Source organism: Trachypithecus francoisi, unplaced genomic scaffold, assembly GCF_009764315.1.
Source record: "Trachypithecus francoisi isolate TF-2019V2 unplaced genomic scaffold, Tfra_2.0 Lachesis_group12, whole genome shotgun sequence".
NCBI lineage: Eukaryota > Metazoa > Chordata > Mammalia > Primates > Cercopithecidae > Trachypithecus > Trachypithecus francoisi.
The window spans coordinates 8,377,084-8,402,119 of NW_022681457.1; the positions used below are offsets into that span (position 1 = coordinate 8,377,084).

General features: G+C 48.0%; 1 protein-coding gene across 2 annotated transcripts in view; it reads left to right on the forward strand.

Annotated features, from left to right (window-relative positions):
* The window catches only part of LOC117093626 (zinc finger protein 888-like), a 385,964-nt gene that overhangs the window by 345,638 nt on the left and 15,290 nt on the right, over nt 1–25,036 (forward strand). Inside the window, exon 2 of one of the 2 annotated variants that reach the window (XM_033229013.1) lies at nt 9,194–9,281. In XM_033229013.1, the coding sequence (XP_033084904.1) occupies nt 9,213–9,281 (69 nt within the window). In that variant the 5' untranslated portion in view covers nt 9,194–9,212. Of the gene's footprint in view, nt 1–9,193; nt 9,282–10,538; nt 10,687–25,036 lie in introns of those variants that run through there. The other variant, XM_033229014.1, reaches the window with a different exon arrangement.

Below are 25,036 nucleotides of genomic sequence, written 5' to 3' on the forward strand. Positions count from 1 at the left end.
CCCCAGTTAGAGTGCAATGGCGTGATCTCAGGTCATTGCAACTCCACCTCCTGGGTTCATGCCATTCTCCTGCCTCAGCCTCCCGAGTAGCTGGGACTACAGGTGCCTGCCACCATGTCCAGCTAATTTTTTGTATTTTTAGTAGAGACAGGGTTTCACCGTGTTAGCCAGGATGGTTTTGATTCCTCAGGTAAGTGATATTCCTCAGTGGATTATTCTGTCTCTTTGCTTTCTGAAATGCCAAGTATTGTAGCCAATCTTCTCTGAGCCTGAAGCATCCTGCCTCAGTGGCGCACACCTGCAATCCCAGCTACTCAGGAGGCTGAGGTAGGAGAATTGCTTGAACCCGGCAGGCGGAGGTTGCAGTGATCCAAGATCACAACACTGCACTCCAGCCTGGGTGACAGAGTGAGACTCTGTCTCAAAAAATTAAAAAAAAGAAATGTTTTATTTTTATAATAATTGAAATGATGTTAGGTATTTTCCATTGTCGTCAGCTATCACAATAGTGACTTAAAAGTAAGAAGAATTGGGCCAGGCATGGTGGCTCACACCTGTAATCCCAGCACTTTGGGAGGCTGAAGCAGGCAGATTACTTGAGGTCAGAAGTTCGAGACCAGTCTGGCCAGGTGAAACCTCCTGTCTACTAAAAACAGAAATTATCTGTGGTGGCAGGCACCTGTGATCCCAACTACTGGGAAGCTGAGGCAAGAGAATCGTTGGAACCCAGGAGGCACTGGTTGCTGTGGGCTGAGATCGCATCACCACAGTCCAGCCTGGGTAACAGAGCAAGACTCTGCTTCTACCCTTGGAATTCTCTCATGTTCTCTCCACTAGGTAAAACCCTGTCAGTTTAGTTTTGAAGCTGTATCTATTATTTAGGTGGTTATATTCAAAGCTGAATCCCAGACATCTGGATTCAGGTGCTTAGGTTGACATTTTTAGCTATTTGATATGTGGCCACTTTCCCAGAGTGTATGTGAGGCCGTTCTCTCCCAGTACAAATCTTGTCTCATGGGACAGTTGTTAGTTTTTGCCTGAGGACATGGGAAGCGCTTAGAAGAGTGTATATAGCACATGGGAAGCATTCACAAATGCTCGTCATGGCTAGTGCTGTGATCATGACAGCTTTCCGATTTGGACATTCCTTTCTTTTTCTTTTTCCTTTATTTTTTTTTTCTGTCTTTTTCTGCCTCCCAAAGTGCTGGGATTACAGGCACGAGCCACTGCGTCCAGCCCTGACTTTCCTTTCTTTAAACCCACCGAACTTTGTCGTCTCTGAGACAGCACTTGTATTTTAGCTCATCCAGATAATGAATATCACGTGTTATGTTGAACATACTATCTAACGTATCTGTAGACCCTTCGGATTGCTGCGGCTAACAGGTCGATGATTCGCCAGGCCTGGCGTTCATTCTGTTTGTGGTTTTCCTTATGGCTAACTGCGTCCCTGTTTACAAACACCTGGTTACCTATCTATCTATCTTATCTATCTATCTATCTATCTATCTATCTATCTATTTATTTTTGTGATGGAGTCTCGCTCTGTCACCCAGGCTGGTGTGCAGTGGCATGATCTCGGCTCACTGCAAGCTCTGCCTCCCGGCTTCATGCCATTCTCCCGCCTCAGCCTCCCGAGTAGCTGGGACTACAGGCGCCCGCCACCTCGCCCGGCTAGTTTTTTGTATTTTTAGTAGAGACGGGGTTTCACTGTGTTAGCCAGGACGGTCTCAATCTCCTGACCTCGTGATCCTCCCACCTCGGCCTCTGAAAGTGCTGGGATTACAGGCGTGAACCACCCCGCCTGGTCTCTGGTTAGCTGTTTCTAATAACTGTGACATATTCATCCCTGCAAACCCGGCCTGTTTCTACAGTTTTCTTCTAATGTTTTCTGCGCTTTGACTAAAGCCATGTTAATCATGCGCTGATTTTCAGGGCTACCGGGATGGAAGGGAGTAGACATACAATAGGCCTCACACAGCCTCTGGTAGAATTGTGCTGGACTTTCTTCTTTTCCCTGGATGACCTCAGAGGCCTTGTTAATGTTTGTGGCCTTCCGGGCTCCCCTCTTTAATCCTTCCAGGAGAGCTGCCCTGTGTGGGTTCAGCCTTTGCATGTCCTCTCTTTCATTTGGGTCCCACCGGGGGTCGGTTCCTGAGAACTGGGTCCTTACATACTCTTGGGGGTTTTGGTAACCAGCCGGTGCCTGTTCCTCCAGCCACTTAGTCGCTGCTTGGAGCACTGTCCACCTTTCATCTGTGTTAGAGAGGAACGTGAGCGTGTTCTTCCTGATGAGGTAGCGTCAGCCTGAGTGGGGTTATGGGTCAGGATAATAGTTTGGAGCAGATCAGGTAGAGCTTGTGACTTTTCCGTATAGGACGAAGTATTGTTTTTCCAGTTGAGAAGGTGGACAGAGGTGAGGGGGTGGTACACAAAACAGCCTCTCCACCATGTGCCCATCCTCATCTATCCCAGTACACCGCTGCTCTCTCAGGGGCATTTGTGTCCCAGTTTTGGTCCAGCTGCCAAGGGAGGGGTTTCTCCCGAGGCTTCACATCCTCTCTTGTCTACTCTGGGTGGCCTAGAGGTGTGTGTGTCTTGTGGAGGCGCAAGTTCTGTGGGCTCAGGAGTGGGGAGTCTCTCTCCCTGGTAGGGGGAAGGCACCACCGGGATCACTGGTGCCATCTCCTGCAATGGGTCTTCTGGTGTTGGGTCGGACAGAACTTTAGGAGTTTTTTTCCTTCAGCGGGTGGAGCGGGATCTTTCCTTGGCTCTCTGTCCCTTTGCTGCTGGCACTGCTGCTGCCTGCCTTCTTAGCCACTGTGGGGGTGTAGTACCAGCTGTAACCAAGTGTCTATGTACAGGAACTGGTCTGGGTGTCCTGGCTTTCCAGTTACCTTGTGCCATTTGAAACAAGAGACCTGTCCAGGCTTCCTTCTGAGGGCCAACCCACTTCTAATGCTGGCCAATCTATCTCACACAAAGTTCTAAGTGTCTCTGGTGTCATAGTAACTCCATAGTCTCTGTTAAATCGTTTCTTGAAATTTTTCAACATAGTTCGTAGTGGAGTGGGCTTACTTTGTGTCTGACCCATTTATCCTCAAGCAAAACAACACTCACACTACAAGAACGAAAGGGTAAAAGGTCACTCACTTGTCTAATTCACACTAAATCAAAATCAAAACCAAAGCCAAAGTGTCATTAAAGGCATACCTGTTCATCAAGCAATTCAAGCCAAGTTAAAATCAAAACCAAAACCAAAGTGCCAATGAAGGCACGCCGTGGGTGATCAAGCTACGCTTCCACTCAAATGGAGTGGGCAAGTTCCCAAGACCAGTCTTACTGTGTGTCAGATGACTGGGTTCCAAGTGCCAGTTCCTTCCCAGTGTTCAGCCACTGTGTTGATCCTCCATGGGGACCTGCCAGGCACTGCTCTGATGAGGTGTTCCACTGGGGCAAATGCCTACCCAGGAGCGCTCTCAGGATCCACGTCGCTCAAGCTGGCCAGAGTCCCCTGGAGGGATGCTCCACAGGGCAGGCCTAAGCTGCCTAAGGGGCTGCCTCAACCATCCGTTAATCACCTTGCTTCCCAGTCAGGGAACCAAGAAATATAGCAGGACGAGCAGAAGACAAAACCCCTCAGACACTGGGTTAAAGAAAGACGTGGCTTTATTCAGCCGGGAGCATCGGTGGACTCGCGTCTGAAGAACCGAGCTCCCCGAAAAAGAAATTCCTGGCACTTTTAAGGGCTTACAACTCTAAGAGGTCTACATGAAAGGGTTGTGATAGATCGAGCAAGCATGGGGAACGTGACTGGGGGCTACACGCATCAGCTAACAGAACAGAAAGTTTTGCAATGCTTCTTCACACAATGTCTAGAATTTACAGATAACATAATAAGTAGTTTAGGTCAGGGGTTGATATTATTATTACTATTATTTTTAACCACCAGGGCCAAATGGTGGTGCCAGGGTTGTCTGGCTATTTATCTTACTTCTGTTTCTTTCTAACTTTTTGCTTTCTTCCTTTCCTCCTGTCTTGAGAACTAGGCAAGGGGGAAGGAGGAGGGCCTTCTCCTATCTCAGAATATTCTCCTATCTCAGAATAGAAAGAATGGGAATGGTCGACTTTACACCAAGACATTCCATTCCCAGGGACGAGCAGGAGACAGAAGCCTTCCTCTTATCTCAACCTCAAAGAGGCCTCCCGCTTTCACTCCTCCTCCTCAGCACAGACCCTTTATGGGTGCCTGGGTGGGGGATGGTAAGGTCTTTCCTTTCCCACGAGGCCATATCTCAGGCTGTCTCAGTGGGGGGAAACCTTGGACAATACCCAGGCTTTCTTGGGCAGAGGTCCCTGTGGCTTTCCGCAGTGCATTGTGTCCCTGGTTAATCGAGAATGGAGAATGGCAATGACCAAGCATACTGCCTGCAAACATGTTGTTAACAAGGGGCATCCTGCACAGCCCTAAATCCATTAAACTTTGATTCGATACAGCACATGTTTCTGTGAGCACAGGGTTGGGGCTAAAGTTACAGGTTAACGACATCTCAAAACAGAAACAATTTTTCTTAGTACAGATCAAAATGAAGTTTCCTATGTCTTCCTTTTTTACATAGACACAGTAATAATCTGATCTCTCTTTCTTTTCCCCACACAGGAAATTGAGAAAGATATTCATGACTTTGAGTTTCAGTGGCAAGAAGTTGAAAGGCATGCCCATGGAGCACCCATGACAAAAATAAAAAAGTTGGCTGGTAGTACAGACTGATATGATCAAAGGCATGCTGGAAACAAGCCTATTCAAGACCAGCTGGGCTCAAGCTTTCATTCACATTGGTCTGAACTCCACATATTTCAGACCGAAAGGAAAATTGGTAATCAAGTTGAGAAGTCTACAAATGATGGTTCTGCAGTTTCATCGTCCCAAAGAATTTATTGTAGGCCCCAAACCCATATTTCTTATAACTATGGAAATAATTTCCTCAATTCATCATTACTCACACAAAAACAGGAAGTACACGAGAGAAAAGTCTTTCCAATGTAATGAAAGTGGCAAAGCCTTTAATTGTAGCTCATTTTTAAGAAAACATCAGATAATCCATTTAGAAGAGAAACAGTATGAAAGTGATATATGTGGCAAGGTCTTGTTATTGCGGTGGAGATGATATCTCACTTAGGGGAATATATTTTTGTTTTCAATTATATTTTCTCAACATTTAAAAAGTGAAGTAAAGAGTATTTCTTGGCCAGGTGCGGTGGCTCACACCTGTAATCCCAGCAGTTTGGGAGGCCAAGGCGGGCAGATTACGAGGTCAAGAGTTCAAGAACAACCTGGCCAACATAGTGAAACCTGGTCACTACTAAAAATACAAAACATTATCCAGGCATGGTGGCAGGTGCCTGTAATCCTAGCTACTCGGGATGTTGAGGCAGGAGAATAGCTTGAACCCGGGAGGCGGAAGTTGCAGCAAGCCAAGATCGTGCCACTGCACAGCAGTCAGGGTGACAGTGCGAGACTGTGTCTCAAAAAATAAAAAAGGGTATTTCTTGGGCCAGGCACGGTAGCTCACGCCTGTAATCTCAGCACTTTGGGAGGCTGAGGTAGGCAGATAACTTAAAGTCAGGAGTTCGAGACCAGCCTGGCCAACATGGCGAAATCCCGTCTCTACTAAAAATACAAAAAATAGCTGGGTGTGGTGGCTGGTGCCTGTAATCCCAGCTACTCAGGAGGGTGAGGAAGGAGAATCGCTTGAACCCAGAAGGCAGAGGTTGCAGTGAGTTGAGATTGCATCACTGCACTCCAGCCTGGGTGACAGAGCGAGACTTCATCTCAAAAAAATACATAGCTACTTCTCAAATAAGCTTTGGTGGAATTTTATGAGCTCATATCGTTTTGTTTTTGTTGTTGTTGTTGTTGTTTGTTTTTGTTTTTTTGAGATGGAGTCTTAATCTGTTGCCCAGGCTGGAGTACAGTGGCACGATCTCGGCTCACTGAGACCTCCACCTCTTGAGTTCAAGTGATTCTCCTGCCTTAGCCTCCCAAGTAGCTGGGACTATAGGTGCCCACCACCACGCCTGGCTATTTTTTGTGTTTTTAGTAGAGACAGGGTTTCACCATATTATCCAGGCTGGTCTTAAACTCCTGACCTTGTGATCTGCTGACCTTGACTTCCCAAAGTGCTGGGATTACAGCTGTGAGCCACTGCGCCCCAGCCTCACATCGTTGTTTTTTAACTATGTGTTCAAAATTTTCTCCTTTGACCCCACATTTCATTAGATGTATATATTTTTATTTTAATATAGTTTCTCTATGAAATTTATTGTGTTCAGTTTACATCGAAGACTGCATGCTTTCTAGTCTGTATCATATATTGGAAACTTTTTCTGGTACCTGATAAATGATTTTTGGTTGTTTCAATGTGTATTTGATAAAGATGTCAAGGACCTACTTTCTTTCTCTCTCTCTCTCTTTTTTTTTTTGATGGAGTTTCACTCTTGTTGCCCAGGCTGGAGTGCAATGGCGTGATCTTGGCTCACTGCAACTTCCACCTCCGGGATTCAAGCAGTTCTCCTGCCTCAGCCTCCTGAGTAGTTAGTTGGGATTACAGGCACCCACCACCACGCCTGGCTAATTTTGTAATTTTAGTAGAGATGGGGTTTCTCCACGTTGGTCAGGCTGGTCTCGAATTCCCGACCTCAGGAGATCTGCCTGCCCCGGCCTCCCAAAGTGCTGAGATTTCAGGTATGAGCCACTGCACCTGGCCCTAGGACCTATTTTCTTTACACTAACATAAAAATTTAGTTCAAGTAGCCTGTCACTCCGCTTTCTTTCCTTATGTCATCTGATAAAATGGTGAACTGTGAGCTGCTAAGGAAACGTTCCCCTCAAGTTCCTCTGGTCCATGATATTCTTTGAGATGTTGAAGGATGGGCAGGATTGACTTGAGACCTTGTTTCAGCAGAGCCCCTGTGTTCATGAAGAAAACGTTTGTTCACAGCTTAGTTCTACCGCTACCTCTATTTCAGTGTTTTAAAAACCTATAGCTATGTGTTCACAACTGTGTTTATTTTGAACGTGATTACTGTCATTTTTCTGGGAAAATAATTACATATTTAGGATTCGTGCCAATAGAATCTTGGATGTTGAAAGGGACATTTCTTTTATATAAATGATGGTCCTGGAATTTTTTTTTTCCTTTTTCTGAGACGGAGTGTCACTCTGTCACCCATGCTTGAGTGCAGTGGCATGATCTTGCCTCACTGCAATCTCTGCCTCTGAGGCCCAAGTGATCCCCCCCAGTCAGCCTCCCAAATAGCTGAGACCACAGATGCATACCACCATGCGTGGCTGATTTTCTGTACTTATGTTAGAGATGGGGTTTCACCATGTTGCCAGGTTGGTCTCAAACTCCTGGGCTCAATTGATCCACTTGCTTCAGCCTTCCAAAGTGCTGGGACTACAGGAGTGAGCCACCACACATGGCCAGTCCTGGAATTTTCTAGAGGAGGATGACCCCTCCTGGTCATCACATGAAAACCAGCAACTCCTCCTTCCAAAACTCAGAGCTTCTCAGGATGACTTGCGGAAACGTCCTCCGCTGTGAACCTCAGTGAGCCCGCCTGTAACATATAGGTGAGGGAGAAGACCAGAAAAGCTCAGTCAGAGTGACACTGACCCAGAAATGATGGGCACAATGGAGTGTGTGGCTTTTCCTGTAGGAGAGGGAGGTGCTTAGTTGTAATTTGAATTTTAAGTGGATTCTAGTCCTCCAAAAATGTAAAAAACAAAAGCACAAGAATGGGAAAAACGGGATTAGACTCAAATCACCTTGACCTTTATCATCTCATGGCTTCAACCCACCTACACAGCTCCATGTCCCCGGCAGGCCTCTCCCCTGAGCTCTACAATTCTGTATCCAGTTGCCTCCTCTTCTCTCTGCTGGGACATCAAACAGTCATCTCCACTTTCAGGTGTCCATAAGTGACTTCTTAAACCCCCAAATACATTCCCTTGCAGTCTTACACGTCTCAGATGAGGATGACAGTGCACTTCTGGGAGCTCAGCTGAAATTGACAGCATGTATTTTAAATATGGGAAATAAATTCCATTATTTGTAAGTGTTGTAATTTATAATGTAAAGAGACAGTTGCGTGTATACATGAAAGGAGTGAGAAAATACATCATTTCCAAAATTCTTCTGAGATGTGAGGGAAAAATGTTTCAAGATGTCATCCTTAGGGATCTGTGCTCCCAGGACCCCTCTGACTTCATCTCCTGCCTGTGTCCTCCTCACTCCCTCTGCTCCAGCCACGCAGGCCTCTTTCCTTTTTCTGGGACTGAGGTTGCTTTTGTCTCAGTGCCTTCACCTGAGATGTCCCTCTTCCTAGGACTCTCTGGCCCCTCAGCTGCAAGTAACAAGCAGCGTTTCATCCCTAAGTCTTTGTTCTGACATTACTTTCTCTATGGAAACGTTTGTGTTCTCCCACAGCCCCCCATTTGACATGGCAGCTCCACCTTCACCCCCACCTCTGGTCCATGTTGCCTGTTCTGTGTGATTCTTTTTGCTCCTTCGCTGTTCACTGGATCCTGGTGGGAACAAGTCCCGAAGCAGAGAGCAGAGCCAGAAGGTGGGGCTGCGCTGGGCTGGCGCCGTCTGAATAGAGCAAAATCCTGGCTTCACATTAGGGTTCTCAGGCATTTTGCAAATACATCTTTTATGCTGTTTATCGGAGATTGCTGTTATCATAGGATTAAACCCACTCTCAATAATTCTTACAATGACGCTGGTGATTCTCATCTGTGTCCAGCATGGAACATCATGGAAATTTCTTTCATCTTGAGAACTGAGATTAGCCTGTGATCCACAGGGAGGTGAGGGGGCTGTGCTCTGCATGGGGTTTGGTTAGAGCCAGATCTGTGCACTGAAGATCTGTGTCCTGCTTCAGCGTGTTTGTGAACTTTTCCAGGAGTGGAGCAAGATCTGAAAATGGGTCAAGGTTACCCTTGTAGATCTTCCTGTGGGACTTTCTTATCTCTGCATAATCTTTGGTGCAGTGGGCAGCAGAGGACCATCTTTCTCTCGGGTGAGGTCTCCCCTGTGTGTGTGTTTTGTCACAGGAAAGGAGGGAGTGATTTCTAAACATTAAATCTCTAATTTATTTATTTATTTATTTATTTTTTCACATACAGGATTGATTTCCAAAGAGTCATGTTACTTGGCTTGGTGGAAGCCACCAAGAAGAGCAAAGAAAAGGATCCAGGGATGGCTCTTCCTCAGGTGAGTGAGATTCCTCGGTCTGACCGAGAGACAGTGGATTCTGCTGTCTCTTTCCTTTCTGAAATGCCAGGCATTGTAGTAGCCAGTCTCCTGTGAGTCTGAAGCGTCCTGCCTCACACATTTGCTCCCACTCACCCAAGACTTTTCTCAGTCCTTGTCATCTTCACTTAAATTCCATCTCCTATAACCTAGTGAATGAGCTTGGGAAGAGGCTGCACTGGGCATGGGCCTGGGAAGGGCTCACACCAGACATGGATGGAGACGGGGTGAGGGCCCCGTGCTGTCAGTGCTGTTGGGCGGCAGGGATTGTTCAGGGGCCACATCTGGATGCATGTTCAGTACTTTGTGGACCAGATCAGAGAAACTGTGACCAGATCAGAGAAACTATATATGAAAGTCATACATTAATGTGCAGTAATATCTGGTAAATTCTGGAAATGGAGACAAGTTAGGGGAGCTATTTTGTGTCTGATTTTGTAATGCATTTGAAGCTACACTAGTGAGTCAATATGTCTGACTTGAAACTTTCTTTTTTTTTTTTTTTGAGACAGAGTCTCGCTGGGCTCACTGCAAGCCCCACCTCCCAGATTCACACCATTCTCCTGCCTCAGCCTCCTGAGTAGCTGGGGCTACGGGCGCCCGCCACCATGCCCGAGTAATCTTTCTTTTTTTTTTTTTTTTTTTTTTGAGACGGAGTCTCGCTCTGTCGCCTGGGCTGGAGTGCAGTGGCCGGATCTCAGCTCACTGCAAGCTCCGCCTCCCAGGTTTACGCCATTCTCCTGCCTCAGCCTCCCGAGTAGCTGGGACTACAGGCGCCCGCCACCTCGCCCGGCTAGTTTTTTGTATTTTTTAGTAGAGACGGGGTTTCACCGTGTTAGCCAGGATGGTCTCGATCTCCTGACCTCGTGATCCGCCCGCCTCGGCCTCCCAAAGTGCTGGGATTACAGGCTTGAGCCACCGCGCCTGGCCTCATATTTTTAGTAGAGACGGGGTTTCACCGTGTTAGCCAGGATGGTCTCGATCTCCTGACCTCGTGATCCGCCCGCCTCGGCCTCCCAAAGTGCTGGGATTACAGGCTTGAGCCACCGCGCCCGGCCTCATATTTTTAGTAGAGATGGGGTTTCACCGTGTTAGCCAGGATGGTCTCGATCTCCTGACCTCGTGATCCGCCCGCCTCAGCCTCCCAAAGTGCTGGGATCACAGGCATGAGCCACTGCGCCCAGCCGAAACTTTTTTTTTAAGAGACAGGGTGTTACTCCTGGGCCCAGTCTGGAGTGCAATGGCACAATTCTAGTTTACAGCAGCCTCAGATTTGTGGACTCAAGCGATATCCACATTAGCCTCCTAAGGAGCTAGGATGACAGGCATGTGCCACCACACCTGGCTAATTCTAATTTCGGAGAAGGTGAGAATGAGAGCTACGTACAGAATGAGGGAGGGAAACAGTAATGAAGACAAAGGGGGACCTGGGTGCAGATGTGCGGTGAGTTGATTGGATGTGATGATGAAGTGATGACATGTTGCTTCCTCTGTTTAGAAGGTATAAAATTTAAAATTAGTTTAAATTATACAGATGAGAATGAGAGTTGCCAAACCCCTGTGTCTAAGTGTGGTGCATTTTATAATTATGGCGGCAGAGGCGAGCTTCCTTTTGCAACCCCTCTTCAGCCAGAGGACAGTGACTTGACTCATTAGTTGTGGATCCCCCCTTCCCTTTTCGTGGATGGGGTGGGGAGTGGGGGAGTGAAGTAGGATAAGAAGTGACGGAGTCTCTGTTACTACATCGAACCTGATAAAAGAAATATTAGGCCGGGCGCGGTGGCTCAAGCCTGTAATCCCAGCACTTTGGGAGGGTGAGACGGGCGGATCACGAGGTCAGGAGATCGAGACCATCCTGGCTAACACGGTGAAACCCCGTCTCTACTGAAAAATACAAAAAACTAGCCGGGCGAGGTGGCAGGCGCCTGTAGTCCCAGCTACTCCGGAGGCTGAGGCAGGAGAATGGCGTAAACCCGGGAGGCGGAGCTTGCAGTGAGCTGAGATCCGGCCACTGCACTCCAGCCTGGGCGACAGAGCGAGACTCCGTCTCAAAAAAAAAAGAAATATTAAAAGTGCTTTTGTTCTCTTTTTGTGCTGGGTTTTCTTTTTTTCTAGTTCCTCCTCATTAGTTTTTTTTTTTTTTTTTTTTTTTTTTTGAGACGAAGTCTCGCTCTGTCGCCCAGGCTGGAGTGCAGTGGCGCGATCTCAGCTCACTGCAAGCTCCGCCTCCCGGGTTCCCGCCATTCTCCTGCCTCAGCCTCCGAGTAGCTGGGACTACAGGCGCCCGCCACCTCGCCCGGCTAGTTTTTTTTTTTTTGTATTTTTTAGTAGAGACGGGGTTTCACCGTGTTAGCCAGGAGGGTCTCCATCTCCTGACCTCGTGATCCACCCGCCTCGGCCTCCCAAAGTGCTGGGATTACAGGCTTGAGCCACCGCGCCCGGCCTTTTTTTTAATTTTAATTTTAATTCTTACTCTTGCCCAGGCTGGAGTGCAGTGGCAGGATCACTTCTCACTTCAGCTGTAACCTCCTGGGCTCAAGTGGTTTTCCCACCTCAGCCTCCTGAGTAGCTGAGACCACAAATGTGCCCCACCATGCCTGCCTAATGTTTGTTTCGTTACTATTATGATTTTTTGAGACTCTCTTTGTCACCCAGGCTGGAGTGCAGTGGAAGGATCCAGGCTCACTGCAACTTCTGCCTCCTGGGGTCAAGCGATTCTCCTTCCTCAGCCTCTCAAGTTGCTGGGATTACAGGCGTGCACCACCATGCCTGGCTAATTTTTGTATTTTTAGTAGAGATTGGGGTTTCTCCATGTTGGCCAGGCTCGTGTCAAACTCCTGACCTGAAGTGATCTGCCCACCTTGACCTCCCAGAGTGCTGAGATTATAGGTGTGAGCCATTTAGCCCGGCCAGATATTTGTATTTTTTTGTAGATACTAGATTTTGCCATGTTGTCCATGCTGGTCTCGAACACCTAGGCTCAAAAGATCCAGCTGTATAGGTCTCTTAAACTGATGCAATTACAGCCATGAGCCACCATGTGCAGCCTGTTTTTTAATTTTAAAAAAAATTACTTATGAAGTAAGTTTTGGTAGAATCGTTTTTTTGAGATGGAGTCGTGCTCTGTCACTCAGGCTGGGGTGTAGTTTTGCGATCTCGGCTCAGTGCAACCTCCACCTCCCGGGTTCAAGCAATTCTCCTTCCTCCACCTCCTGAGTAGCTGGGACCACAGGTGCATGTCACCACGCCCAGCTAATTTTTGTATTTTTAGTAGAGACGGAGTTTCACTGTGTTGGTCAGGCTGGTCTCGACCTCATGATTTGCCCACCTCAGGCTCCCAAAGTGCTGGGATTACAGGTGTGAGCCACCGTGCCCGGCCTCTTTTTTTTTTTTTTTTTTTTTTTGAGACGGAGTTTTGCTCTTGTTGCTCAGGCTGATCACGAGGTCAAGAGATCAAGACCATTCTGGCCAACATGGTGAAACCCTGTCTCTACTGAAAAAATGTAAAAATTAGTTGGGCTTGGTAGCACACGCCTGTAGTTGCAGCTACTCAAGAGGCTGAGGCAGGAGAATCGCTTGAACTCAGGAGGCAGTGGTTGCAGTGAGCCGAGATCGTACCACTGCGTTCCAGCCTGGCAAGTTAGTGAGACTCCATCTCAACATAAATAAATAAATAAATAAATAAGATGCTATAATCTAAATGTGGAACACAGATGTTTTTCCCACAAAGAGGGAACACTGGGTCCTGGGAAGGGAGTTTGAGGGTTACAGCCCTAGTCATGGCCTGGAGATTCAGGAACTGGAGGAAGGAAAAGCCGTATTGATCCTCACAGGATGCCCCTATGCTCAGCAGTGGGTAGAATAGATGGGCTAAGCTAATGGAGTCCCATTTAGGGAAAGGAGTTTTTCTTCAAACAGTACACACACCGTCACCCACCCTATGCACACTCCCCCCTTTCCCATTGTCTTCTCCAGGATGGCAAAGTTGGTGCTTCCCCAGGTGGGTGTCTGAGGGAGAGGAGTGGTTTCTCTGTGCCTGTTCTTGACCCCCTCCCTCAAGTCTTCTACCTTCCTGTCCACTGGTCTATTCTGATGCTCATTGCCTACAATTCTATCAGTTTGCATCATCCCAAGACCCAACCTAAGACCCAAGGATTTGAGTCTGGAAATATTTAATCCAATGTCATTGCCAAGTGAGGAGTCTTAGACCCCAGGAATTTTTCTTCATTAAGAGTCTGGTCAGCAAGAGAGCCTCTCCTCTTTCTGCAGAGTTTAGGGTCTTTAATTGCCAATGTAAGTTTGCTCAGAGTCCAGCAGTTACCCCTTGGGTCAGCCAGATGTGTTTCAGAGTGAACATACACTTGTCCTTCTTACTGATTGGGCAAGCAGAGTGGTCTGCCTGAGGGACGCTGGGCTCTCCTGCTCAGCTGTTCCTGCTCAGCTCCCTCATCACGATGAAGACCATTCCAAGGTCAAATAGGGCCCCGGCACACATGAGACCCCAGAGAGGACATACTAGTATCACTCTGTCATTCTCATTCATTCACTGACTCAGTAGCTATGGAGCTTATGCTGTATGCCAGGGGACACAAATAGAGGAGCTGTCTGTATCAGGGATAAAAATGGTAAACCAGCAGACTATACCCTGCTTTCTTCAGGTTATCTTTCATTTTTATGCTGTGTTGTTGAAGTTGGTCTTGATCTCCTGGGCTCAAGAGATCCTCTTTGGCCTCCTGAGTAGCTGGAATTACAGGCCCCAACCCCCATCCTAATTATTGGTTTTTACTTTTTAAATTTTAGCGTATGTGTGTCCTTGGGGCTAATACGAGTCTTCTGTGGGCAACATGTAGTTGGTTCCTGTTGATTGAGGCAGTCTTTGCCTTCTGAATGTAGAGGTAAATATTTACATTTTAATAATTACTGATGGAGAAGACCTTACCGTTGTGTTTTTGTTCTGTATTTCTTCTAGGATTTTTTTGTTCTTCATTTCTCATTTCCTACTTTTTGGTTTAATTGCTTTTTTTGTGTAGACATGCATTGATTCCCTTCTTACTTTTTTTTTTTTTTTTTTTTTTGACAGAGTCTCACTCTGTTGCTCAGGCTACAGTGCAGTGGTGCAATCTTGTCTAACCATAGCCTCCGTCTCCCAGGCTCAAACGATTCTTGTGCCCCAGCTTCCAAGTAGCTGCGACTACAGGTGCCCACTACCACACCCAGCTAATTTTTGCGTTTTTAATAGAGATGGGGTTTCATCATATTGGCCAGGCTGTTCTCGAACTCCTGATCTCAAGTGATCCACCTGTCTCGGTTGCCCAAAGCACTGGCATTACAAGCGCGAGTCACCATGCCCAGCCATTATCATTATTTTAAATAGTTTTGTCTTTTAGTTTTTAGTAAACTTATAAGTGGTTTAAGCATAATTCCAGTGTGAATATAAAAACCACGTTAGTGTCTGTTCCTTTCAGTATGAAGAACCAAAGTGTGGGCCGGGCACGGTTGCTAACATCTATAATCCCAGCACTTTGGGAGGCCGAGGCAGGCAGATCACAAGGTCAGGATATTGAGACCATCCTGGCCAACATGGTGAAATCCTGTCTCTACTAAAATACAAAAAATTAGCCAGGCGTGGTGGTGCATGCCTGTAGTCCCAGCTAGTCAGGAGGCTGAGGCAGTGGAATTGCTTAAACCCAGGAGGCAGAGGTTGCAGTGAGCGAGATGGCGCCACTGCACTCCAGCCTGGAGACAGAGCAAGATTCTATCTCAAAAAAAAAAAAAAAAAAAAAGAACCGAACCGAAGCATGTTGTATAGATATTTGAGGGGAGGTTATTGTTGTAGGTATGTTAAATATCTTAAAGTTATAGCATAAAAATGAAACTTGAAATTTCCATTACCTGGCTGGGTGCAGTGGCTTACTCCTGTAACCTCAGCACCTGGGGAGGCCGAGGCAGGGCAAATCACCTGAGGTAAGGAGTTCAACACCCGCCTGGCTAACATGGCAAAACTCCATCTCTACTGAAAATATGAAGTGCGATGGTGGGCACCTGTAATCGCACCTACTCAAGAGGCTAAGTTCTTTGAATTCAAGAAGTGAAGATTGCAGAAGCCGAAATGGCACCATTACACTCCAGCCTAGGCAACAGAGCAAGACTCCATCTCAAAAAAACAAAGAAAGAAAGAAACAAACAAAAATTTCCATAACCCGCAAAAACTACTGTTTCTCCACTAGAACTCTTTGTTATTTATGTCAGAATTACTTCTGTGTATGTTGCATTTTCATTAACACATGTATAGTGTTTTTTCATGCTTTTTTCTGCTAAATAATTGGAAAAAACATTGTGTTATAAAGAAAATATACACTTATACCGGTTTCTGTATCTGTCTGTCTATTTATTTATTTATGAGACAAAGTTTTGCTCCTGTTGCCCAGGCTGGAGTGCAATGGCACAATCTCGGCTCACTGCAACCTCCACCTCCTGGGTTCAAGGAATTCTTTTGCCACAGCCTCCCGAGTAGCTGGGATTACAGGTATGCACCATCACACCCGGCTAATTTTGTATTTTTAGTAGAATCAACGTTTCTCCTTGTTGGTCAAGCTGGTCTCGAACTCCCAAACTCAGGTGATCTGCCTGCCTTGGCCTCCCAAAGTGCTGAGATTTTGGGCGTGAACCACCTTTGGTGGGTGCACGGCAACATATTCAAGCTTATGTATAAGGCATTTGAGATTGAGGCATGGAAAAATACTGAGGCACTGTGTGTATGTTGTTTGTGTATGAGACTGTAACTCCTTGACCCTGAAATCAGGACAAGGAGTAGACTGTGTGATAAGGAACGCTGAAAACAGTCTCCTGTGAATGTGGTCTGAGTGCTTTTACAAGGCCATATGTGCCTCACGATCCGCCTGCAAAGAGCTCCATGGTGGACGTCTCTTGTTTGTCTGAAGTGTAGTTTAAACAAGCCCTTTCAATAAACACTTGGAGGACGGATTCTGGGGCAGCACTCTCTCAGAAGTGTTGCTTCCTGCCCCACTCAGCTGGAATTATCTGAGTACTTCGTTCTCTGCATTCACTGCAAGCTGTAAGCTGCATCACTCCACCCAGCCTATCTGTCCTTTTATCTACCTTTTCTGGAGAACTTTATATATATTTTTGGGTTGGAGTTACTCTTTAGCCTTCTTTCATTTCTTTATTTTTATTATTATTTTTATTTCGAGATGGAGTCTCGATCTGTCACCCAGGCTGGAGTGTAGTGATGCGATCTTGGCTCACTGCAACCTCTGTCTCCTGATTTTAAGGGATTCTCCTGCCTCAGCCTCCCAAGTAGCTGGGACCTCAGGTGCGTGTCACCACATCCGGCTAATTTTTTGTATTCTTTTTTAGTAAAGACACGGTTTCCCCGTGTTAAGCAGGATGGTCTCAATCTCCTGACCTCATGATCCTCCCGCCTCAGCCTCCCAAAGTGCTGGGATTACAAGCATGAGCCACCATGCCCTGCTTGCCTTAAGGTTTTGAAAACTTGTTAGTGCTATTAGATGGCTTCAAGTATTGCAAGTTTCATAGTACAGACTGTTAACTTCGTTTGTTTTTTTTTTCTGAAACGGAGTCTTGCTCTGTTACCCAGGCTGGAGCGCAGTAGCCAGATCTCAGCTCACTGCAAGCTCCGCTCCCCGGTTTACGCCATTCTCCTGCCTCAGCCTCCCGAGTAGCTGGGACTACAGGCGCCCGCCACCTCGCCCAGCATTTTTTTTTTTTTTTTTTTGTATTTTTTTAGTAGAGACTGGGTTTCACTGTGTTAGCCAGGATGGTCTCGATCTCCTGACCTCGTGATCCGCCCGTCTCCGCCTCCCAAAGTGCTGCGATTACAGGCTTGAGCCACCGCGCCCGGCCATCTTCCTTTGTTTAATAAGATTTGTAAGTCTTTGGTGAGGCTGATGATGAGATGCTCCTTTTCCTGTCTCAGTCATTTCACTGTCCTGTCAAAATTAGCTTAGACTGGCCGGCCCTGGTGTCTCACGCCTCTAACCCCAGCACTTTGGGAGGCCAAGGTGGGTGGATCTCTTGAGGTCAGGAGTTTGAGACCAGTCTGGCCAACGTGATGAAACCTTGAATCTACTAAATACAAAAAATTGGCCAGGTGTGGTGGCTCACACCTGTAATCCCTGCACTTTGGGAGGCCAAGACGGACAAATCACCTGAATTCAGGAGTTCGAGACCAGCCTGGCCAACATGGTGACTCCCTGAAAACTGCACAAACTCGCGTGGGGATTTCAACAACCCGAAACACCCAGATTCCTGGTGTGGCTGGACTCGGTGCTGGGGTCCTGCGAAGGACAGGTTTGAAGCGGAAACACACAAAAAAAACACTCATTTGAGTCAGCCCCGGGCGCTGCAAAACAACCGTGGGTGGGCCCTCGACCCTGTCTGGGCCGGTTCTCGACAGTGGGCGGGGACGGAACGGGAAGGGGAAAAAAAAAAAATGTCTCCTGGGGGGGGGGGCCAGAACAGGTGCTTGGGCGGGGCAAGAGGGTGGAAGCCGCTTTGGGGACGGGGCCTGGAACGGGACTGGGGCAGAGCAAGAGGGAGGAGGCTGCCTGGGGGCGGGGCCGGACAGCGGGAGGGGGCGGGGCCGGAGGGGGCGGTCCGGGCTCTCTCATCAGCTTGGCCCCAGATGTCGCCTGCTGTCATCCTCTTGCCCCCCAGGACTGGATCCTCCGGGTTCTGATTGGTGGATTGTTTCTGATGTTGCCGTGTTATTACCCCTAATATCACAGGATGCTTCCTGCCCGTTTTAAGTTAATATTTCATATGAAGTTAATATTTCAATGGAAGGTAAAGCAACGTATTGTAGTGGGCCACCGGTACCGAACGCTGAATTGTTTTTCCTTTTAAGTTGAAAATGGTTTTAATGCAAAGCGCTTTTTTTGGAGCAGGTAGAGTCGTCCTGCAGGCGGGGCGAGCTCCCCTCAATCTGGGGCGGGGGGGCGGAAAAGGGCAGGAACCTCCGTAAAGGGGTGAAGTGAGGCGCTGGTTGCAGTGGGGACTGACAATTAGAACGGCTTATTAAACTAATCAAAATCATGAGTTGAGTGGATAATGGAAACTGAAAGGTGACATGCAAAACTCTCTATTACACACAGGAGGTGGAGGACAATTTTATATTTTGTTGAAATAAAGCCAGAACCCGGAGGGGTGGCTCACATCGATAATCTCAGCACTTTGAGAGGCCAATACGGGAGGACTGCTTGAGCCCGGGAGTTCGTGATCAGCCTGGGCAACATAGTGAGACCTTGACTCTACTAAAAATCAAAAAACTCAGCCAGGTGTGGTGGTGCACACCTGTGGTCCCAGCTAGCTGCTCAGGGTGCTGATGTGGGAGGATCCCTTAAGCCATGGAATTGGAGGCTGCAGTCAGCCTTCTTCTCACCACCACACTCCAGTCTGAATGACAGAGCTAGACTCTGTCTCAAACTAACAAGCAAATAAATAAGAGGTATAAGTCCTCCTCTGAAAATAAGGGAAGACTTTTTTTTCCTTTCATTTCTTTTATTAGGACATTTATTTAGAAAATTCGTAAATGCATTTTCTCTCTCTTCCAAAGTGGTTTTTATTTTTTATTTATTTATTTATTTATTTATTTATTTTGAGGCGGAGTCTCGCTCTGTCGCCCAGACTGGAGTGCAGTGGCACGATCTCGGCTCCCTGCAAGCTCCGCCTCCCAGGTTCAAGCCATTCTCTTGCCTCAGCCTCCCGAGGAGCTGGGACTACAGGCACCTGCCACCACGCCCGGCTAATTTTTTTGTATTTTTTAGTAGAGATGGGGTTTCACCGTGTTAGCCAGGATGGTCTCGATCTCCTGACCTCGTGATCCACCCACCTTGGCCTCCCAAAGTGCTGGGATTACAGGCTTGAGCCACCGCGCCCAGCCTTTTATTTTTATTTTTTTGGACGGAGTTTTGTTCTCGTTTCCCAAGCTCTAGTGCAATGGCATGATCTCAGCCCACCACAACCTCCGTCTCCAGGGTTCAAGCAATTCTCCCTGGGATTACAGGTATGCAGCATCGTGCCCGGCTTATTTTGTATTTTTAGTACAGACAGGGTTTCTCCATATTGGTGAGGCTGGTATTGAACTCCCGACCTCAGGCGATCCGCCTGCCTCCACTTCCCAAAGTGCGGGGATTACAGGCGTGAGTCACTGTGCCCGGCCTAAAGTACTATATTTTAGAAAGCATATATATTTTTTCAGCATAGTGACCCAGTGTGTGTGTGTGTGTGTGTGTGTGTGTGTGTGTGTGTATATATATATAAAAGTTTGAAGATGGAGTCTCACTCTGTCACCCAGGTTGGAGAGCAGTGCCACGATCTTGGTTCACTGCAGCCTTTGCCTCCCGGGTTCATGCAATTCTCCTGCTTCAGCCTCCCAAGTAGCTTGGACTACAGGTACACGCCGCCATGCCAGGCTAATTTTTTTGTATTTTAGTAGAGACAGGACCGTGTTGCCCAGGATGGTCGCGAACTCCTGAGCTCAGGCAGTCCTCCTACCTCAGCCTTTCAAAGTGCTAGGATGACAGGCGTGAGTCACCCTGCCCGGCCCAGGGATGTATTTCTTAAGGATTTGGGAGCTCTCTTTGAAAGGTAAACAACAAGGAAGATAGTACCTGTATCTCAGTAGGAAATTAAATAATTCAAACCTCAAATAATTCAAATTTAAAGCTATCGGCTTTTAAATAATTCTGAGCCTTGAGAGGAATGTGGTCATGCAACCTGAGTCCAGTGGTATGCAGGCGCAACTTCTAAGAGTTTTCCTGTAAATAATTAGGAAGACTAAGCAGCCCCAGAGATAAGACTTCCTCGGTCATTGTCCTTTTCTATGGAGTGATAAAGTAACCTTCCTGGAAGTGTATCAGTCCGTAATCAATCAAGTTGCTGTAACCTATGCACTGGTCTTGAAAATGTGGTGATTCTTCTCTGTCTTACCCTATGTGTGTGAAACCTTAAGGTCTCTACTTTGGAACGCTGATCCCATTCATTTGAAGTTGAAGTTTCCAGGTGGCTTTCTTCAAGCTTTGTGTTCAAATAAATTCTATACTTAATCATATATTCTAAATTTTATTGTTTACTGCTGACATCAGTTTCTGTCGGATTGTAGGAGCCTCACCAGAGAGGGCGCCTGTCGCCATGTTGTAAAACTCACACTTGTCAAAATGACATGGGTTAGGGTTTTTCCCCCTTCCTCTGCATAAAAATAATTAGCTGACAAAGATGGTCACCTCCGTTACCAAGTAGAGCCATGATGAACTATGTGTCACCAAGGGTGTTGTCAAGTGCTCTTCCCTGAGGACTGATGAGTGTTGATCTTGAAAACATGTACTTAATGCATAGTATAGAACAGTGAAGTTTCTTTCTCTGTTTTCAACCTCTTAGCTGTTTGCCTCTTTTTCCCATCACATTCTGGTCTAAGGCTTATGTATAAATAAAATTGTTTTTATTTCTCTGTTATTGTCGTGGAGATGATTTCTCATTTGGGGGAATTTTTTTGTTTTCAATTATATTTTCTCAACATTTAAAGAGTGTAGTAAACAGTATTTCTTGGGCCAGTCACGGTGGCTCACACCTGTAATCCCAGCACTTTGGGAGGCCGAGGCAGGCGGATCACTTGAAGTCAGGAGTTTGAGACCAGCTGGCCAACATGATGAAAGCCCCTCTCAACCAAATATACAAAAATAAGCAGGGTATGGTAGCGCCCACCTGAAATGCCTGTTGCTCTGGAGACTGAAGCAGGAGAATCACTATAACCCAGCGGGGAGGGGTTGCAGTGAGCCGAGATCTTGCCACTGAACTCCAGCCTGGGTGACAGCGAAATACTCTGTCTCAAAAAAGAAGAAAAGAAAAAAGTATATATAATGAAAGAAAGTAATAGATCTCTTCCACAAATGTGCTGGGACAACTAACTGGATATTCACATGGAAAAAAACGTTGCATCCCTATGTCACACCATCAAAAATTTTATTTAAAAAAGTTAAAAAAAAAAAAAAGACTAGAAAGGGTAAGGGAGCCCAGCGGGAGGGGGGTGTTACTTTGTCGCCCAGGCTGAACTGGACACCCCCCCCCCCCCCCCCCCCCCGCTCGGAGATCCTCGGGCCACCCGGAAGCAGATCGCCTCAGTGAAGGTCATACCGCAGGGCGTGAGTTTCGCTCTGTCTCTAGTTAAGTCAAGTCGGCCCTTCGCAGGCCCCCGGCTCTGCTATACTGGAGAGGTGGGGTCCCCAGAGACCTGGAAATTCCCACCTTCCTTCCTCCACACAGACCATATTGAGACATCCTTGTAGAGTCCGGGGGTCGCTTCCTTTTGAGTTTGTTTGTTTGAGACTGAGTCTCAGTCTGTCGCCCAGGCTGGAGTGCAGTGGCAGCAATCTCGGCTCACTGCGACCTCTGCCGCCCGGGTTCAAGCGATTCTCCTGCCTCAGCCTCCCGAATACCGGGATTACAGGCGCCCGCCACTTTGCCTGGTTAATTTTTGTAGTTTTTAGTGTAGATAGGGTTTCGCCATCTTGGCCAGTCAGGTCTTGAAGTCCTGACCTCCTTCTCCGCCCGCCTTGGCCTCTCAAAGTGCTGGGATTACAGGCCTGAGCCACTGCGCTCAGCCTCCTTTAGGGTTTAACGTCAGTCTGAGGCTGGTCCAGTCCCCGCGCCTTCTATCGCGTAGTTCTCCTGCTCAAAACCGTTTCGTGACCCCTCCTCCTGCCCGCGCTTTTTAAAGTCCTCATCCCGGAGGTGGATTCCCGCCCTGGGCGCCTCCCAGCTTCTCCCTTGCTGGCCTCTGGAGCGCAGCGTCGCAACTCCAGTCCCCGGGAGGCCGTTCCACATAATTCCAGGGCTTTCGAATCACGCCTTAGCCTTCCTGGCGGCTCTCGCCTGCAAAGCCGGAAAAACCCTGGCGCAGGGAAAAAGGCTGAGAGACGCACAGGTCTCGCCCCAGCCCCGCCCTGGGCCGGTTCTAAACGGTGAGGTCTCTCCGCCTCGCGCCCAGCCTCTACCTCGCCCAGGCCCCGCCCACCTCCTCGGGGGTCCCGCCCAGGTCAGGCTTCGGCCCTGCGCGCGCAGTTGCGCGCAAACCCGGAAGCGGATCGCGTGGAGTAAAGGTCCTACAACCGCGCGTGAGTTTCGCTCTGCTTTTATCAAGTCTGCGTTTCCCAGGCCCCCGGCGCTCTTTTTTGTTTGTTTGTTTTTATTTTTGTTGTTGTTTTTTGATGCAGAGTCTAGCTCTGTCGCCCAGGCTGGAGTGCAGTGGCTCGATCTGGGCTCACTGCAAGCTCCGCCTCCTGGATTCACGCCATTCTCCTGCTTCAGCCTCCCGAGTAGCTGGGACTACCGGCGCCCGCCAGCATGCCCGGCTAATCTATTTCTGTTTTTAGTAGAGACGGGGTTTCACCATGTTAGCCAGGATGGTCTCGATCTCCTGACCTCGTGATCCGCCCGCCTCAGCCTTCCAAAGTGCTGGGATTACTGGCGTGAGCCACCGCGCCTGGCCTCCCCAGCGCTTCTTTACCTGGAATGTCGGGTCCCCACAAACCTGGAAATTCTCGCCAGTCTTCTTTCACCAACAGCAAATTGAGACGTCCCCGTGAGAGTCCGGAGGTCTTTTCGTTTTGGGTTTAAACTCGCCCTGAGACTGGTCCTGTCCCTGGTCTTTCTGCTGTAGTACAATATATACACTTCCTATCGCATAGTTTTCCTGCTCAAAACCGTTTTTTGACTCCTCCGGCCCCACACTTTTTAAAGTCCTCACCTGAGAGGTGGATTCCCGCCCTGGACGTCTCCCAGCCTCACTCTCGCCGGACCCTGGAACGCAGCCCCGCGACCCCAGTCCCAGGTAGGCTGGGTTTTCTGCCTGGTGCTGGGATCCTGCGGACCCCACCCTTTTCCGAAGGCGTCGTTGTCCCCCACCTCCCTCCTACTCAGGCTGGGCCCTGCTGCTCTCCATGTCTCCCCTCTGCAGTCACCGCTTCCCCTGAGCCCGCGCTGGGGAGAGGTGCCCGGGGCCTGTCCTGTGACACGGGGGTGTTCTTGTCTGCCCAGCTCCAGTTCCTGGAAAATGCGCTCCTTCCGGTTGCAGGCGTCTTCCTCCAAACCCTCCTGTGTTTGTGTGGGCCAAAGGGATCAGGAGACAGAGAGAGGAACTGAGAGAGCAGTAGAAAACCTGAGACAGAAAAGCAGAATAAGAAAGACCCATAACAGACGGCAAAGTAGAGGATGGGTGAGGGATTTGCCAAGAGACAGCAAAAGTGATTAAACAAAAGATAAGAAAGCAGGAGGAGAAGAGCAACTGGAGAAATGTAGAGAAAAGCTAGATGTACAGAGAGATGAAGGACAGCAAGGTAGGGAGAGGGGCAGCAAAGAGGGAGGCTCATCAGAGTGAGGGAAAGAAGGAGGAGGGATTTGGAGCCAGGGCAGACAGAGCACAGTGGTGCTGGTGGCAAAGAGAACAGAGGGGGAAGGACAGCAGGGAGGACACCTGGGGATCTTAGGTGCCAGAGAGTGAGGACATGGGGGTATAACATGGAAGAGAGAATTGAACAGGGAAAGCAGAGGAGGCGCAGAGATGGGAGAAGAGGTGGAAATCTGTGGAGATTGAACACGATCTAAAGATTGGGGAGAAGGTAAAAAGAGGTCAATGAGTTGGGAGGATGGAGTCTGGCCAATTTTTGTATTTTTAGTAGAGACAGGGTTTCACCATGTTGACCAGGCTGGTCTCGAGCTCCTGACCTCAGGTGATCCACCTGCCTCGACCTCCCAAAGTGCTGGGATTACAGGCGCGAGCCACCGTACCCGGCCACCCATGTATTCTTGTTTTTTTTTTTTTTTTTTTTTTGAGACGGAGTCTGGCTCTGTCACACAGGCTGGAGTGCAGTGGCAGGATCTCAGCTCACTGCAAGCTCCGCCTCCCGGGTTCACACCATTCTCCTGCCTCAGCCTCCCGAGTAGCTACAGGCGCCTGCCACCTCGCCCGGCTAGTTTTTTGTAGTTTTTAGTAGAGACACGGTTTCACCGTGTTAGCCAGGAGGGTCTTGATCTCCTGACCTCGTGATCCGCCCGTCTCGGCCTCCCAAAGTGCTTGGATTACAGGCTTGAGCCACTGCACCCGGCCCCATGTATTCTTGATTGAAAAAATTTGCTTATGTCTTAGTTCTACAAATGACCTTCTTTTCCTGTTTTCAAGGTCAATAGCTGTGTGTTCACACTTCTGCATTTTATGAATGTTACTCTGATTTTCTTGTAAGAAATAATTGAATGTTGGGAATCAGTGGCATCAGAACCTTGCACAATAAGTTTCTTTAGCCCAGGTGTGTGAAAGATGCTTCCCTAATTTTCAAGGACAGGGGTGATAAAGACCAACCCTTCCCATTTGCCCTTCCAGGCCCCATGTAAGAATTCAGGCACACCTCACTCATCTCGGACCTTCTCAGGGTAACTCAGTGAAAATGTCTCCAGCTCTGAGCCCTAGTGAGCCTCCCTGCAACTTGGAGATGACGGGCTTGACCAGAAAAGCTCAACGCGAGTGACCTTGGCCCCTGAAATGATTGGCAAAATAGAGTGTGTGTCTGGGTGTGGCTTTTCCTCTGGGAGAGAGGAGTGCCTGGTTGTAATTAGAATTTTCAATGGGATGCAGGACATCCACAGCTACATCTAAAGCAGGTCGTGTCAGTCCCTGGCAGGGAACC